Source organism: Otolemur garnettii, unplaced genomic scaffold (genome assembly GCF_000181295.1).
Source record: "Otolemur garnettii isolate 467f Iridium unplaced genomic scaffold, OtoGar3 scaffold00182, whole genome shotgun sequence".
NCBI classification, from domain to species: Eukaryota; Metazoa; Chordata; class Mammalia; order Primates; family Galagidae; genus Otolemur; species Otolemur garnettii.
Genome location: NW_003852577.1, coordinates 462,781 through 478,359, shown reverse-complemented (window position 1 = coordinate 478,359; position 15,579 = coordinate 462,781). Strand labels below are relative to the sequence as shown.

Sequence of the window (15,579 nt, the reverse complement as noted above, 5' to 3'; positions counted from 1 at the left end):
AGGGAGAGAGGGAGGGAGGAAGGGATAGGGGTAGGGAGGAAGGGAGAGAGGGAGGGAGGGAGGGGAGGGTGGGAGAGATGAGGGGAAGGAAGGGAAGGCAGGGAGGGAGGGTGGGACAGAGGAAAGGAAGGGAGAGAGGGAGGGAGGAAGGGAGAGAAGGAGGGTGGTTGGGAGAGAGGGAGGGAGGGAAGGCAGGGAGGGAGGGGGAAAGGAAATCTCTTGAAAGCCTATTATATGTCAGATAGCACTTTTGGTATTTTCATACACATTAGCTCATTTAATCCTCTAAACAACTCCGAAAGGTAGATATTTTCATTGGACCAATGAGAAAGCCATGACTGCTTAAGCTACTTGTTCTGGGTCATTAAGCTAGAAAGAGGCAGAGCTAAAATTTCCTTTTTGTCCTGTTCCTTTTCGCCTCTGGGCCTGGAGAGTGAGCAGATTGGTAAGATAAATAATCACTTGCTGGTACATAGTGGGGAAATCATCCTGGGGGCACATGTGTAAGTGGGACCAGCCACACAGAGTCACCCCCACTATGACCTTGCCAATGGCATTTTTATGTCTAAGCAGATAGGAGAATATGCAGTGTTGGAGCATGCAGAGGAAAGGTCCCCCAGTGCTGCACAGACCAGGGCAGATCCATCTCCAAGTAAGCACAAGTGTGGTTGGCCTGGGGGTTCTCAACATTGTTCCTCCTGACGCCCAGAAGTAACTGTGGCAAACAACTTCAAAGGCATTGCAACACTGTAAGGCTAATATCAAGGCCAAATGTGATGGCGGTGGTGTAGACAGTAGTGACCATCCTTTTGTCTTCTAAGAAGCCCACAGCTATCACACAGGAGCCCTGTACTGGGTTACATGTTGCATGGTATCCTAGAAAATCCATAGTTACCAGGAAATTGTGAATGTAGCCTTATTTGGATATTGAAACTTTGCAGATGTAACAAAGTTAAGATGAAGTCATTTAGGGTGAACCCTAAATCCTATGTCCTTGGTGTCTTTAAGAAAAAATGTAGATTTAGACACAGAGAGGCAGACATAGAGGAGACAGCCACATGGAGACAGAGATAGAAACTAGAATGATGCCGCCATGAATGAGGAACAGTGGGGCCACCAAAAGCCAGGAGAGAAAAGGAAGGGTTCTGCCCAAGAGCAAGGTCCTGCCACCAACTGGATTTTGAGGGCTTGAACTATGAGAGAAGAATTTTTGTTGTTTTAAACCATCCATTTTGTGATAGAGTTGATCTTTGCTATTTGAGGATTCCATATTCACTAACTTACCCACTTGCTAAGATTTATCAGTAGCCCCCAAATCAATACTCATGGAGATGTCAAGGTCATTTATAGACTTGGGCAAAATGATGAAAACTCTGCATTTCCCAACATAAACGCTCCTAGCTAAGGCTAAACAAGGCCATGCTCAACATCCTTTTTTTAGTTCTCATAAAATTAACCAGCGTCCTGACTATTACATGTCATGTTTTTCACATTTTTGTGCTTTTTGTTGGTGGGTTTGCTTTTCAGGGGTGGAAAGGGGGGAGTGGTTAAAACGGCCCCAAGCATAGTGCTGTCTAGTGCCCCTAAGCACCAGAAGGCCATGACATGCCTCACAGAGAAAATACACATGTCCATCCAGGGGTGACTTACAGTGCTGTCGACCCGGAATTTGATGTTGATGAGTCAACTACATATGTCAAATTTGGCGTCCTTCAATGGCTGCACACGTAAAACAAGGCTGTACATCAACTGGTTGACAAAGATTCGCATCTTTGTGATTGGACACTCTTAGAAACCGCACCCTGTATTTCTACATGGAGTAATGGTTCAGTATTCACTAACTCAGTGTTTAGAGCAACTTTATAGAACACAACTACCGTGAATACTAAAAACCAACTTAGGCAGCCCTAAGGAAAAAAACACAAGCCCCGTCTGCTCACCCAGAATCTTGCAGGCCTCGTGGATGAGCTTAATGGTGATGGCATCATCATACACGGTGTAAGTCATGAAAGCATCTTGCACTTCCGTGGCAGCTCTGGAAGATAAATTGTAGTCAATGGGAGCTTTGCCCTAAGAATACGTCCACTGACTTAGCACCATACGATGCGGCAAGAATACTCCTGATCAGAAGGCAAGAGAAACTCTGCAGCATTTGAGTCAGCTCCAAAAAGGCTTCCCTGGTTCCTGGCGTACGCCCAGAGCCCCCTTCTCGAGTACTCAGAATAGCCCACGCCTTTCCCCTATTTATATCCCTACTTAGATATTGGTCTTGCCTCTAGACTGGGCTCCTAGAGATTGAGCACTGTGACTTACTTTGTTATCTTCAAATCTCCAGCAAGTGGTGCTGTTCTTAGTGCACATCAAGAACTCAGCATATAGTTGTGAACTTGGAACTCAGTGATCGTGGAGCCTCCTTCTCTAAGTGGCTCTCAGCCACTTGAGCTTTTCACTGTTTTACAACAGTGGCTGTGTTGTAGAAGTTTCTGATGGATTTTGGTCTTGCAACAACTACTAACCCGGTGAAAAGAGGCTTAGCCTAGGAGTCAGAAGACTTGCACTCTTGGCTTGGCCCTTGTGTGATTCATTAAACCGTAGTTGGTATTCAGTCAACTGGGGGAGAGGGAGGCTGAACTGAGACTGAAAGATGGGCAGGCAAAGAAAAGTCTCCAGCCAGAGAGAACAGGCTCTCAGGCAGCAGAGAGCATTTTGAATAAGAGAGATGTATACAGAACACTCAAGCTTATCCCAGAATGAGCCACAGAATGTTGGAATTCTGAGAGGTGAGGAATTTCCTGGTTGTGCAATTTCTCTCCCTATACTTTCTCTGACTGCCAGTCTTCAGTTTCTTGAATGCTTCCAGTGACAAGAAGCTCACTCTTCTGCCAGGCAGCACCTTCCAGACTGCTTTCTTTGGTAGAAAATCCTTTCCTATATGAAATGAAGCCTACTTCTGAGCCCTCATAAGCACATTCTATATAGAGCATGTATTTTTGGCCCAAGAGATGACAAATTATTCCTATCACCCTTTCACTGCTGAAGAACCTGAGGCTCAAAGAGGTTAGATGTCATGCCGAGATTGCCTGGCTGACAAGGGAAGGATCTGGGCTCTGGGCTCAAACCCGCACTGATCCTGGGCTGTGCCCCTGGATTGCTCTCCCTGCAGACCGGGTTGGGCTCCACTCTAGACACCTAACCTTCCAATATCTGAATACTCTTATTCATTTCTAGTTTCCCCCCAGGATAAATATGCCTTTATCTTTATGAACTTCATCTTCATTCCTATAAAATGGGGTAATTATTATCGTCTCCCCTGCCTGTGTGAAAAACAACAGTGAAATAGCTGGAGAAAATGAGAACCACATGCAGATCCAAGGGGGGACTGCTGCCACAACTGTGGGAACAGGAGGGGTGAGCTGGGAGGTGACTGGCTAAGAGATACTAGTTCTGAGCCCATCTCTGACACAGATCAACTCTGAAGGAAAATCACTTTTCCTCTCTGGGCCTTGATCTCTTTATCTGTAAAATGAATCAAGTGGGGTGAAATGGGTTTCCTCAGCCATCCCTCCCTGTCTGAGATGTGCACATGCACCCAGGATTCTGACAGCTCCAGGGGCCTTTGTGCCCGCAGTTGAGGGGCCTGGACCAGAAGCTCTCTGAATTTCTCTCTGCCTGTAAAACTCCCTGTTTGGGTCACATCTACAACAGTGGTTTCTAATCCTCATCAGATGCAATTGTTCAGAGGAGCAGCATGGGGCCTGGGTGAATGAGGGGTGCCGTGTACCCCCACTCCCCCCCAGGGTGTGCCTCTCATTCACATCCCAGGCTTGTAGGTCTGTCTAAAAACATGTGTCCTCCTCATGCACCTATGAGCAAAAAAGAAACAAAAAGGGAAGATCCCAGCTTAAACTCGACTTGCTGGCACAGCGCCTTCTGAGGACCCCAGAAAGGATTAGCAATCTCCAGGACCCTCAGAAACGTGACAAACTGTGGCAGTCCCCAGCCCTTTGATGCCTGAGTCTGGCAGGCTGTCCTCTCCTGTAGGCTGAATGATAATATTTATCTGGGTTTGTTGCTGCGATGCCAGATGTGCTCAGACTGTCACCATCACACAGGGATTTCCAGCCTCATTTACTGATCTCCGTGCTCTCCATGTAACATTTCCCAATCAGTGCACACCTGCAAATATCTACTCATTCCAACTGCTTTGGTAAACAGTATGTTCCCCAAGAATTTAAAAAATAATAAAACTATTGACATCTACCAATGAGATAACAAAATCTCTGATAAAAAGTTGAGAATAAGAGAAAAATAACTGTTAGAAAAAATATTTTGAAGATATTGGGAGCTGCAAAATCAATGAATGCAGGAAACCAGTTAAGAGTTGGATGTTCCCGCTCACAGAAAGAGGAATACATGTCGCGTAACACGAGAAACGCCAGGGGCACATCGGCGTTGCACGGACACTTAGGCTGGAGACTGACTGATCCATGTTGAATTGTCATCGTGAAGCATTCAGTGTGAGGTCCTCTTTAGCTAGTTCAACTAGTGATATACCCAAAATATCTGGGCAGCAAATCAGGGCCAGCTACCTATATCAGAATAACTTGGGGAGCAAAATAAATTTACAGATTCCTGAGCCCCAGGAGGCAGTGTCTGAAAATCTGTATTTTTTTAACCACTTGCCTCAGATGCCTCTCCAGGTTTGGAAACCACTGCTCAGAAACACTTTCTAGGTTCAGTCTGGCGAGGCAAGAGATTACAAATGATGACGCATACATTGTTCAAACTGATGCAGACGTTATGGTTTCTCAGGGTCCAGAATGAACTAGAAAGACCACAGGAAAAATAAATAGCACTTTGCACCATGTTTCAAGCCAAAAAAAGGGATCAATTTAAGCCATAGGAAATGGTTTCTTTACCAGCTCTCTCACAGCAGGTGAGGGACTTGGAGCATAAACTTGCCTGTAACTGTGTGACTTCTGGTGTGGCTGGGGAAAGAGAGGCCTGGGCAGGTGCAGGGTTTGTCCTGGTATCATGACCATCTAGAACCCAGAGAAAGAACACCAGGCTGTCTTTCCAGCCTGCCCTGCAGTGGGCCCTCCAGCTCCCTGCAGCTTTCCTGATAAAGCCTAGACTTCTGAGGCTGACAGGTCCAGCCCTCTGCAACCTGCCCTGCCCTTCTGCTCTCCACCAGCCATCTCGCCTGGTATCCCTTCTTCCAGCTTCTCACAGCCTCTCCCTCTGCCACTCAGGGACTCTGCCTCCATGGAGACAGCTCTCACTTCCTCTTACCTGGCTAACTTTATTCTTCCTTCCCAGATCAGCCTAGGAATCACCTAGCTGATTAGGTCATTGTGAGCCACACGCTGTGTCTGTCAAGTGTCCCCTGTCTTCTTATTGACCATGCATGTCACCTTTGATTTATCTGCCTGCTCCCTAGATCTGAAGATCATGAAAACGCCATTTGATCTCACATCCTTAGTACCCAGCACTGTGCCAAGCAAACACGGGAGCTAAATACTTAGAAGAGAAGTTAGGAACTTAGGTGAGAGACCTCACCTAGAGGCTCACAGCATCCCTGAGCGAGAGGCGAGAGGAGGCCTGGGGGAGAACCCTGACTCCTCCACGTTCAGCTAGATGACGTGGGACAAACCATGCGAGTGACTGTCGCGAGGAGGCTGGGGAGAGCCCTGACGCCACCACGGTTCAGCTAGATGACATGGGACAAACTGCACCCAATTCTGTGCTCCCATTTCCTCATTTTCACAGTGACAGCACTGGATTCAGTCAATATTCTCATGCAGACTGTGATATCCAGTCCCCCTCTCCCCTGCCCCAGCCACCAGCGCCGCGTCCCTCCTGACCTCTGAGGCACACAAACCAGCGGTTCTCCAAGTAGGATCTTCAGAAGCCCCGCAGATCCCTAAGGTGTTTTTAGGAATCCATGAGGTCAAAGCTATTTTTAAAATAAAATCAAAACATTATTTGCTTTTTTACTAGTTGATATTTGTGCTGAAGGTGCAAAAGCACCCAGTGAGTAAAGAAAGTTGTTGGCGCCTTAGTGTGAATCAAGGCAGTGGCACCAAACTATTGCATTCCTCATCCCAGAAATTTTTTTAAAAATTCTTTGTCATATTTTTTTTAGCCATTATATTCTTCCTATATTCAAACATGCAGAGAAAGAAACTGTCGGTTTCACTTCAGATTGTTCTTGTTGAGACAATAAAAATGATCAATTTCATTAAATATTGGAGCTGAGTACACATTCTTTTGAACACTGTCTGTAATGAAATGGGAACGTTTGCATAAAGGTCTTCTGCTGAACACAGAGGTGTGTATGGTCACCTCTAGGAAAAGTACTTATATGATTAAGTTACAAGTTGAATTAGCCACTTTTAAAAAATGGGATACAAGTTCTACTTGAAAGAGCCAGCCACAGACAAACTAGGGTCGCTCAGACTTGGATATTTGGCAGACATTTTCTTTAAAAAAGAACAAAGTTAGTCTGTCACTTTAAGAAAAATAATTGGCAGAATGTGTTGCCAACGATAAGACTCAAGCTTTCAAGTAAAAATTATAATTTGGGGGAAGAAACTTGCTCATGAGCCTCCCAATTGCTAGACGCTTCTCCGCTAGGATTGTGGTGATACTGACAAATGTGATTTTGATATTGTAATGAAACATGTCAGCGTTTGTAAGGATCAGCACAACTCAGTGAGCTAAGACTTTCCAAAAGACTAGTGCATGTGGGCACAAAAGGATGGTACAAGTTTTATTTCAAAGAGTAACACAGACTCAGAAATTCATACCTAACAGAGTCTGAAGAAGGTCCTTAGAATGTTTTCAGATTCAACACTGCAGCTGACCTTTGAGAAATTACCAGTTGCTGAGCTTTTGTGAGGATCAAAAGAATAGCCATAATAATCTGAAAAGAGTATTAAGGTTCTTTCTTCTATATTTTCTTCATATATTTCAACCCAAACCACATATTAGAACAGATAAAGTGCAAAAGATAGAATCCCTACATCTTTCATTAAGTCAGACATTACAGAGATTCTCAAAATGTAAAATAATGCCACTCCTCACTAGTTTCTTAATTTGAAGAATATACAGTAGACCCTCTGTAAGGGGAGCCCCCAAGGGTCTGTAACAAATTGGTCAACATACAGAGGTGGTCAACATAAGGAACTGGGCCTGCTGTGCTGATCTGGACATGTGGTGCATGTCTGGCTGATGAAAGGTCAACTTACAGAGGGGGTCAGTCAACTATGGAGGTTCTACTGTAATTATTTACCATAAAATAGTGTAACATTTACACTAACATGACCATTATAGGTTTACTGCTGCTTTTAGACAAAGTGACAAATAACTATTTTTTAAAATTGCTCAGTTTTAATTTCTAATACTATAAATATCAATAGATAAACACAATTCTCTTAGGTCCTATAATAATTTTTAAGAGTATAAAGCCTTCTGAAGACCAAAATGTTTGAAAATTTCTAATTTAAACCAAGAGTGAGTCAGATGTGGTTTGGAAACTAATGAAGCTGAAGCTTCTAGGACAGGGAAGAAGCAACCCCCCTGCGGGGCCCCTGCTAGGCTGGAGCCATCCTCAGCCGAGGGGTCACCCTACATGCCATGATAGTGCTCCTGGTTGGATGTGAGTGGGGCTCCAAGCCACTTAGTCCTCAGAACCACTTGCTCCAAGTAGACTCAACAAGCATCCAAACCCTGATCTGACTCCCCAAAAAGTCATCCGAAGGGGATACTCCACATTCTCCATGGAGACCACTTGGTTCTAGGGGGTGCTGCCCTAAAAGCAGGGCAGAGGGGCAGGACAGGGGATGATCAAAAGCTGAAGGTCTCCTAAGACCTGGAAAGGCACACACTTTGGCAAGAAACTGCCAAGAAAGTTATGAATGTGCATAGAGCAATTAGTCTAAGACATTAATAAAAATAAAGTACAATAAAAATGATTTTTAGTGGACAGTGCCTGTGGCTCAAAGAAGTAGGGCACTGGCCCCATATTTCAGAGTGGTGGGTTCAAACCCAGCCCTGGCCAAAAACCACAAAACAAATCAAAAACAGCAACAAAAACAATTTTTAGCCATCTGTGCTGGAGGAGTATTCATTCTATTCTCTTTATAGAAAATGACATTATATAGTCATTGCACATGAACAGACGAACCAAATGCAGCCGAGGATGCAGGGGACACATTGTGAGAGCAGGTCAGTCAGTTAATTAATAGTGATAGTAACGCAAACGCCCTACTGGGGGCTCTGACGTTTACGTTATCTGTCAGCTTTAAAGTGATTTTTCCTCATTCTAAATAAAGACTCATTTTGTGGCTCAATTTTTATTTGTGATTTTATCTTCCTTTTTAAAGGAGGCTCTCTACATTTTGCAAGCTTCAGGCCCTAAGTTATCTATTTCTATCCTACTAATTTTATCTTCCATATATTCTCACTAAACAAAAATATTTCTCAAGCTTTATCTTTGATGGTTACTTTATATATGTAAAGTGATATATATATTATAAAGTACATATATAAGTAATATATATTATATATTAGTGACATATATTTGTGTGTACATACACATACATAAATAATATATACATTACATATACATACATATAACGTTAGCTACATCTTTAAAATTCCCACACCCTTGGATGTTTCATGTGATGTTTGAGAGGCCTGATTCTCCAGCTGAAATGACCCTGGCCAGACTGACCCCTAAGGCCCCATCTGGTTGTGGTGGCCCATGGCTTTAGGCAGCCGGACAAACCAGCAAACACATTCACAGCCAGGAATGGTGCAAAAGCGAGAAGACAGGCAACATTTCTGGATCAAAATTAAAAATAAAAACTCTCTGCTGTCCACTACTTTTTAACTAGACTTTATAGGAAAAGTAGATAACCCAGAGGGAAAGGGGTCTCACCTTCTCAAAGGTGTGGGTGAGAGGCGTGGTGAGTCAGTGGAGGATGGAGAGCAGAGTGGGGAGGGAAAGGAAGCCATTCCAATTCTTGTGGCTCCAGTAGTTTGTGACATACTATCCCTGAAAGGATGGCGTTTCTCAAGATGGCACATGTTAGCAGCATTTCCTATTTAGTAAGGACAAAAATCCTAAGAACACATAGGCAAGGGTTCTTGAAATTTTTTTAGGTCAGAGCTCTTGGAGATTCTGACGACTGCCACAGACCCTCTCCCTATTACACAATATTGTCACTGATGATTTCGGAGGATTCTCAGACCCTCTCAAGGCCATCTATAAGCCTCTGGCTAAAGACCCGAGACACAGAGAGAAGCCGTGTGATCTCATCCACCTCCCTCCTCAGTGGACCCAAGACACAGAGAGAAGCCGTGTGATCCCATCCAGCTCCTCCTCAATGGGCTGGTTTGGCGTGGTCACCCATCCAGCCCCCATTCATCTATGTGTGTTCCATTCATACACACGTGAACCACCTGACCTCTCCTCTCTTCTTCACATGCTTATTTATACCATGGACAACCCGTGCTGGTCCTGATGGCTCTACCCATAACTTCTTTTTAGTGTCCCTGCCCTCCAAAGTCCAAAAGATTGTTTTACAGTCCAAAGACTATTTTAGGCATCTGGAATTGAGACACTCTAAAACTGAACCAGTTAGACAATGGCGATCTCTTGAATCAAAAGAGCATATAGAAAAGTTTGGAAGAAACAGAAATGAAGAGACTTGCAGAGACAGCCAAGAAAACAGAGGAAACACAGAGCTTTAGAGTCCTGCTGGTTCTCCGCTCCCCTGAGGTTTCTGTGTGCTTCCCACAGGCAAGCCCGGTGGGAGTCCTCTGAATTCCCGACACTAATTCCTCTGAACTTTGGCTTACACGGTGGATTACCGATCCTTGCTAGCAAAATTCTGGACTAAGTTCTATAACCAAAGTGCCAGGGGATGTTAGCATGTTAGCCCCTCACCTGCGCAAGCCTCAGTCCTCACAGGGGATGAGATGAGCACCATTATCATCTCTATCTATGAGTGAGGCCACAAGGCTCCAAGGCGTCGGCAATCCACAGCACCCGGAATATAATCTCAACTCCTTTCCATCCCCTGTCCGTTTGTGTATTCCAATCCCTAAGAATTTCTCCACTTTAATCTCCTGTCAGACTTTTCATGCATAATACTGCACGATCATGTTGCATTTTTTTTGTGGGTCTCAAATTTACCAGGCTCCATCAGCACGATCATGTTGCATTTTTTTTGTGGGTCTCAAATTTACCAGGCTCCATCAGATCTCAGGACCTTCGCACCTGCTGTCCTCTCTGTCTGGAATACACATATGTCCCTGATGCAAGGCTGGCTCATCTCTTCCAGTTCAAACTTGACCTTTTCAGAGAGGTCTTTTCTGACTGCCTCAGGGAAACCAGTCTCTTTTCTCCTCAGTTACTATCAAACACTATTTTTACAGCACTTTGTATAGAGGATTTTGTTTATTTATTTACTTGTGTTCCCCGTACCATTGGAATCCATTTTCAGGAAACAAAGCTCTCCTCTATGCCCTTCACTGCTATTCCCAGTGACTAACTTTGCTTTGCACACACTAGGAGCTAAATAAATACTTGAATAAATGAATTTTCCTGAGCCAAAAAGCTAGGATCCAGACAAAATGCGAAAGTTTGGCTGATTCCAAAGGCCTTACTCTTTTCAGTCTATTAGATGCTTTTCATTGTTTAAGTTTTGATAAAGGTTTTAACCAAGAGCTTATAAAAGAATGGTTCATAATTGGAAATCTATAAATCTAGACTATATGAGAGGGAAATAAATGCAGGCGAAGGAGGAAAAACATCTGTTTCTGATCATTTCATATGAAATTAAATTTATGTCATAAGATCTGGAGACATAGTTCATTTTACCTAATCATATCTTAAAATTTGCGTAGGAATTGATGGGTTTTTCTTTTTCAGCTAAAATTCTGTATTAAAAGCACTGGGGAACTTGTTATTTAGATGTAGCCTGAAGCAATTCCTTTTGCACAGCAAATAATCTTGCCTTAATTTCTGTTTCATAAGTTGACATTTCTGCACTAAAGTTGTTTTTTCTTTTTAACAAGTTCTGACATGATGCAATTTTCATAGTTGGTAGGATAAGCTTTAGCTTTTTAGCTTCAAGACACATTTCCAGTGCAATCACATGATAGTCTAGTGGTCTATATACAAACATATTCTCTGAAATGCAATTAAGTAGAGAATTGGTACTGCGAGATTAAAGAGATAAAACCTAGTGACAGACTCAGGATTCGTCCTGCTGCGTTCTCTGTTCCCAGCCATATTTCGTGATTCCCTGGTACTCTTGCAGGCCTCGTTCAAACGTCCTTTACCAGCCAGCAGTTCCTAACAAGAGATGGCATTCCATCTTTTCAGGGCAGTTGCGCCAAAGATCCAAAAAGAAAAAAGACTGTTCTGTCTACTTACACGAGAGCCGTTTGCTTTTTTCTTTTTTTTTTTCCTGATGAGGAAATTTGTGCTGAATACCTCAACCAGTCAGGGCTCCTGCGGTTGGTCAGGCTACCTCTGCTCAGTCACACAGGGAGGGCACAGGGTCCTCCTGTTACAGGCAGAGCTAGCTGGACACACTGTTTAACCCCCACTCTTGTCTAAGTGCTTCCGTGATCCCTGGTTATTTCCAGCTATTTGCAGAGCCACATCCTTCTTCCCAGGCTGGGCAGACTCTTCTGATCAGCAGCCAAGCCCAGGCTAAAAGTCCTGACCAAGAAATCAAATGGCAGAAGATTCAGGAGTCAAAAAGTAATCAATAAAAATCCATGCTCCCCTGCACAGGCTGGTCACTAGCATTTACGAGGGTTCCTCAAGGCAGGACTAGACTGTGGCCCACACTGGGGTCAGGGACACAAATCTGAAAGGCAGAGCCTCATCGAATCACGCCAACTTCAGGGAAGCTACAAGGAACACCTGCTTCTTCAGCGTGGCAGGCACAGTTACCTGCCCAGCACAGCGTGATTTTATTAACGTCAAGAGTAGTCTAATCCTCCAGCGGCACCTGCCTATCGGAGGAGGGGCATGATGCTTACTGAGTTTCTACCAAGAACTGTGGGCGTAGACCCCACCCCTCGATCCCCTCCTCAGCACTAGAAGACAACGAGAACACAGAAGTTCGGAAAGGCCAAGCGCCTGCTGCAGCGCGCAGGGCCCAGCGCAGCGGGTGCTCAGACCCAGGCCAGGGCGCCCCCCACCCCCGCCGCTCTCCCTCCGCCTCAGCCCCCGGGCAGCGTGTGGAACAGGAGCCAATAGCAGCGGCAGCTGCGGCGGCCCGCTGAGCTGACATCTCCGGGCTGAGCGCTCACCTGGCCGGCAGGCCTTCCTAGGTCCGCAGGAGCTCCTGGAACCGTGACTCCATTCATCAGCATTCCTTTAAGGCGGAATACCTGGGTCACAGAGGGGTTAACTACCACATCCGACCGACCGAGTAAGGCTGCTTCTGGCCTTTCACCTCAGCTGGGGTACACTGCAGACACGCGTGCAGGCAGGGGCGCCCGTGACCCTGAACTGAGCGCCGAGCCGGCGGGCTCTGCCTGGCTTCAGCCGCTGGCTCGGGCACCTCACGGCGTCCTGAGCTCTAATTAGGCTATTTGTAAAATGGAGGAGGAGAGAGAAAGAGAAAATTTGCGCTACGCATTTTAAGTTGTTTTTACATTACAAAAGCATTAAAAACATACAGGAAAATTGAGAAATAGATATTAGGGGAAAGAAATCATCCAGCATTTCATCTTTCTAACCCAATTACTATTAGTCATGATTTTGGTCTTGCTCTTGCTCTTTTTAAAATTCGTGTGATTCGCCTAGCAGCTATACAGGTTGTGTCTTTTTTATTCATTGCTTTCTTGGTGGTTTTACTTAATATTGTCAAAAATTTTACAAGTTGCTTCCTGATTTTTACAATCACCAAAAATAATGATGCATATTTCTTTTGTCATTCAGTTTGTTTATTGGTTCGTTTTTAACTGTTAAAGACTTAATTTTTCTTATTTGTAAATACAAGGCAACATTACATCTTTTTATATATACATGCATATATGTGTTTCTAAGAAAATAGATTCCTCAGAAGAAACTTACTACCTCTAAGGATTTGATGATTTTCCCAGATTTTGGTGCATGATGTGAAATTGCTCTCCAAAGGGGCTGTACTGACTCACTGTGCCATCTGAAATTACCCATTTTGCTGCATGTTAACCAGAATTGGTTATTATCATTTAAATTTTTGGAGATTTGATAGGCAAAGTGATGCCTAATTGTTTTAATTTGCATGTTGTTGATAAACGGAGGAAGCCAATCCTTTTTCCATATTTTTGTATTCCTCCCTCTTTCAGGCCCAGGTGGTTTTTGAGATCCTTATCCTTTAAGGTCCAACCTCTAATGTTTTAGGGTCAGAGCCTCCCAGATGCCCACGGGTGAGACACAGTGACGTGAGTGCGACAGGAGACTGTGTGGAGACGGGAGAGGCTGCATTAGGCACTGGCTAGAAGGAGGCAGAGAGGGAAAATTAAGAACTAACCAGAGAATTCCTCAAGGGTGATTTTGACCGGGCTCAGAAGGGAGCTCCCCTCTTCAGTTTGGGAACTCACTGATGTGCATGGGAAATATGGAGCTGCTTTCTCTAATGAGACTAGAAAGGGAAAAGGAGAATTCACCCATAAGGTAAAAGTTAGGATAATGTTGGCATTACTCAAACTGCGACTCTGTTTTAAGGCTGACATTAGGAATTAGGACTGACATCTTCCTTAAAGACAGATATGGTTTACCAGCTCTTTCTGTCTGATTGGCAGGTTTAAGGTACTTGAATGGATCTCCCTAGAAGTCCATTGAGAACCAATTCTGTATGTTACAATGGGTCCATTCAACTAACTTGCTTCATCAAAAAGTCAATAAAAATCTGTAACCTTCAAAAACTGGAGGCTTCCCCACTGTTGCCAGATACTCCAGCCTTCCTTTCATGTACTTACTTTAATTGTTCCCATGTCTCTTCACCAAATTTCTCTGTCACAAGAGACTGCAGACAGATGTTGATAAATCCATACTAGAATACAAAACCAGAAGACAGGTGAGTGTAAGAAAGCCAGAAATCCCACGGCCTAGACATCTTCACAGTGTCTTCCTGGCATCTTCTTGGGGAAACTAATTCTACCTTTTCTTGTGACTTCATTTGCTAAATAGGGAACACCTTACAGCCTACTACTCCAATTATCTCCCTAGAGAATATATTTGAGTTACATTAAAAATCAGATCATAATCAGACGAAGTTAAACAAAGCCTTTACTGTTCATTGTAATCTTCTCCAAAATTGGGAACTGGTTTGGTTACACCAAAGAATTAAAAAACACACCAGTGGCCATGGGGCACTTAGATGTGAGAGAGAAGATGGTCACGCACTTTGTGTCAATTACAAAAAGCCAGTGAAAGGACAAATTATTCTCTTTATAAAAAATGAATCTAGGGGTATGTGTGTGGTGTGTAGGACATAAAGAGCTGAGGAAATGGAGAAAATCAACAATAAAGAAATGTGACACCAGATTAGCAGAAAGACCTGCCTTCTCCGTGTCCCCTTCCTCGAGCTCTCCCTTCTCTCTCTCTTTTCCTGGTAGAGTCTAAAAGAAGGCGGCCCCTGCCAGCTCCACACACTGAGGGCAGAGCTCTACACTGGCCACCTGCTTTCTGCAAGGTGGGGGCTCCCCACCTCAGGGCAGGTGATAGAATTGTATTTAAATAGCACCAAGTGAGCTCAGCTTTCAAAAGATGGCTTCCTAAAAGGATGAATCCTTTTGTCCCCCAAATATCAGGCTCGTGGTTTATTTTTATAAGTTTGGGTTTTCACATATAGGAATGTCTTAAAGAGAAAGAGCCCAGTGCCAACAGGAGACAGGGGTCTAAACTCTGGCAGATGTTTTTTTTCTGGAAACAAAAACATTTATCCTGCTTGGCTATATTTCTGGTCAACTACCACAAGGTCATCCTCACCCCTTCCTCCACCTGGCTGCCCACCACAAGGTCACCCTGACCCTTCTCCACCTTCTCCTGGCTCCACATAGCCCCAGGTATGCCCGAGCTCCAGCCCAGCTTTCAAAGCGCTCCCTAGAGCTGCCTTACTTTATGGTTCTTTCTGTCACCTGCTCCTGCCTGTCACCCTTCCTCAAACAAAGAAGTCACGTATTGAGCAGGCAGGCCCTCTCTTGCTTAGGGCCGGTCTGGGATCCACGCTGCCCAGTCTGAGGAGCTGTTCCCACTCCCTCTGCCAGCACCAGTGACCATTCCCTGTGTCACACTCATCACCACGGGGCTGCTTTGTAAAATACCTCACACACACACACATACTGTAGGTCTGTATGCATTTGTATATACATATATACTATTTTTATACATACATACATATACACACATATTTTTCTCCTGTTCTTTGCTAAATTACAGACTCCTAAGGGTCAGGAAGTAGGTATCACTTAGCTATATTTTCACTAAGGTGCCAAGGGAGTGCCTGGTACACAGATACAAGAATACCTATTGAATAAGTAACTGCTGAATTGATGCCTCCA

The 15,579-nt window shown here is 44.3% G+C and overlaps 1 protein-coding gene across 1 annotated transcript in view; it reads right to left on the bottom strand.

The window, feature by feature from the left end:
• The window catches only part of LOC100957802 (guanylate cyclase soluble subunit beta-2-like), a 54,143-nt gene extending 39,067 nt beyond the window's left edge, over nucleotides 1-15,076 (bottom strand). The window contains 3 exon segments of the mRNA XM_023507438.1: nucleotides 1,941-2,035; nucleotides 13,996-14,069; nucleotides 15,008-15,076. Coding sequence (XP_023363206.1) covers nucleotides 1,941-2,035; nucleotides 13,996-14,069; nucleotides 15,008-15,076 — 238 coding nt within the window.
• Nucleotides 15,077-15,579: the final 503 nt, after the last annotated feature.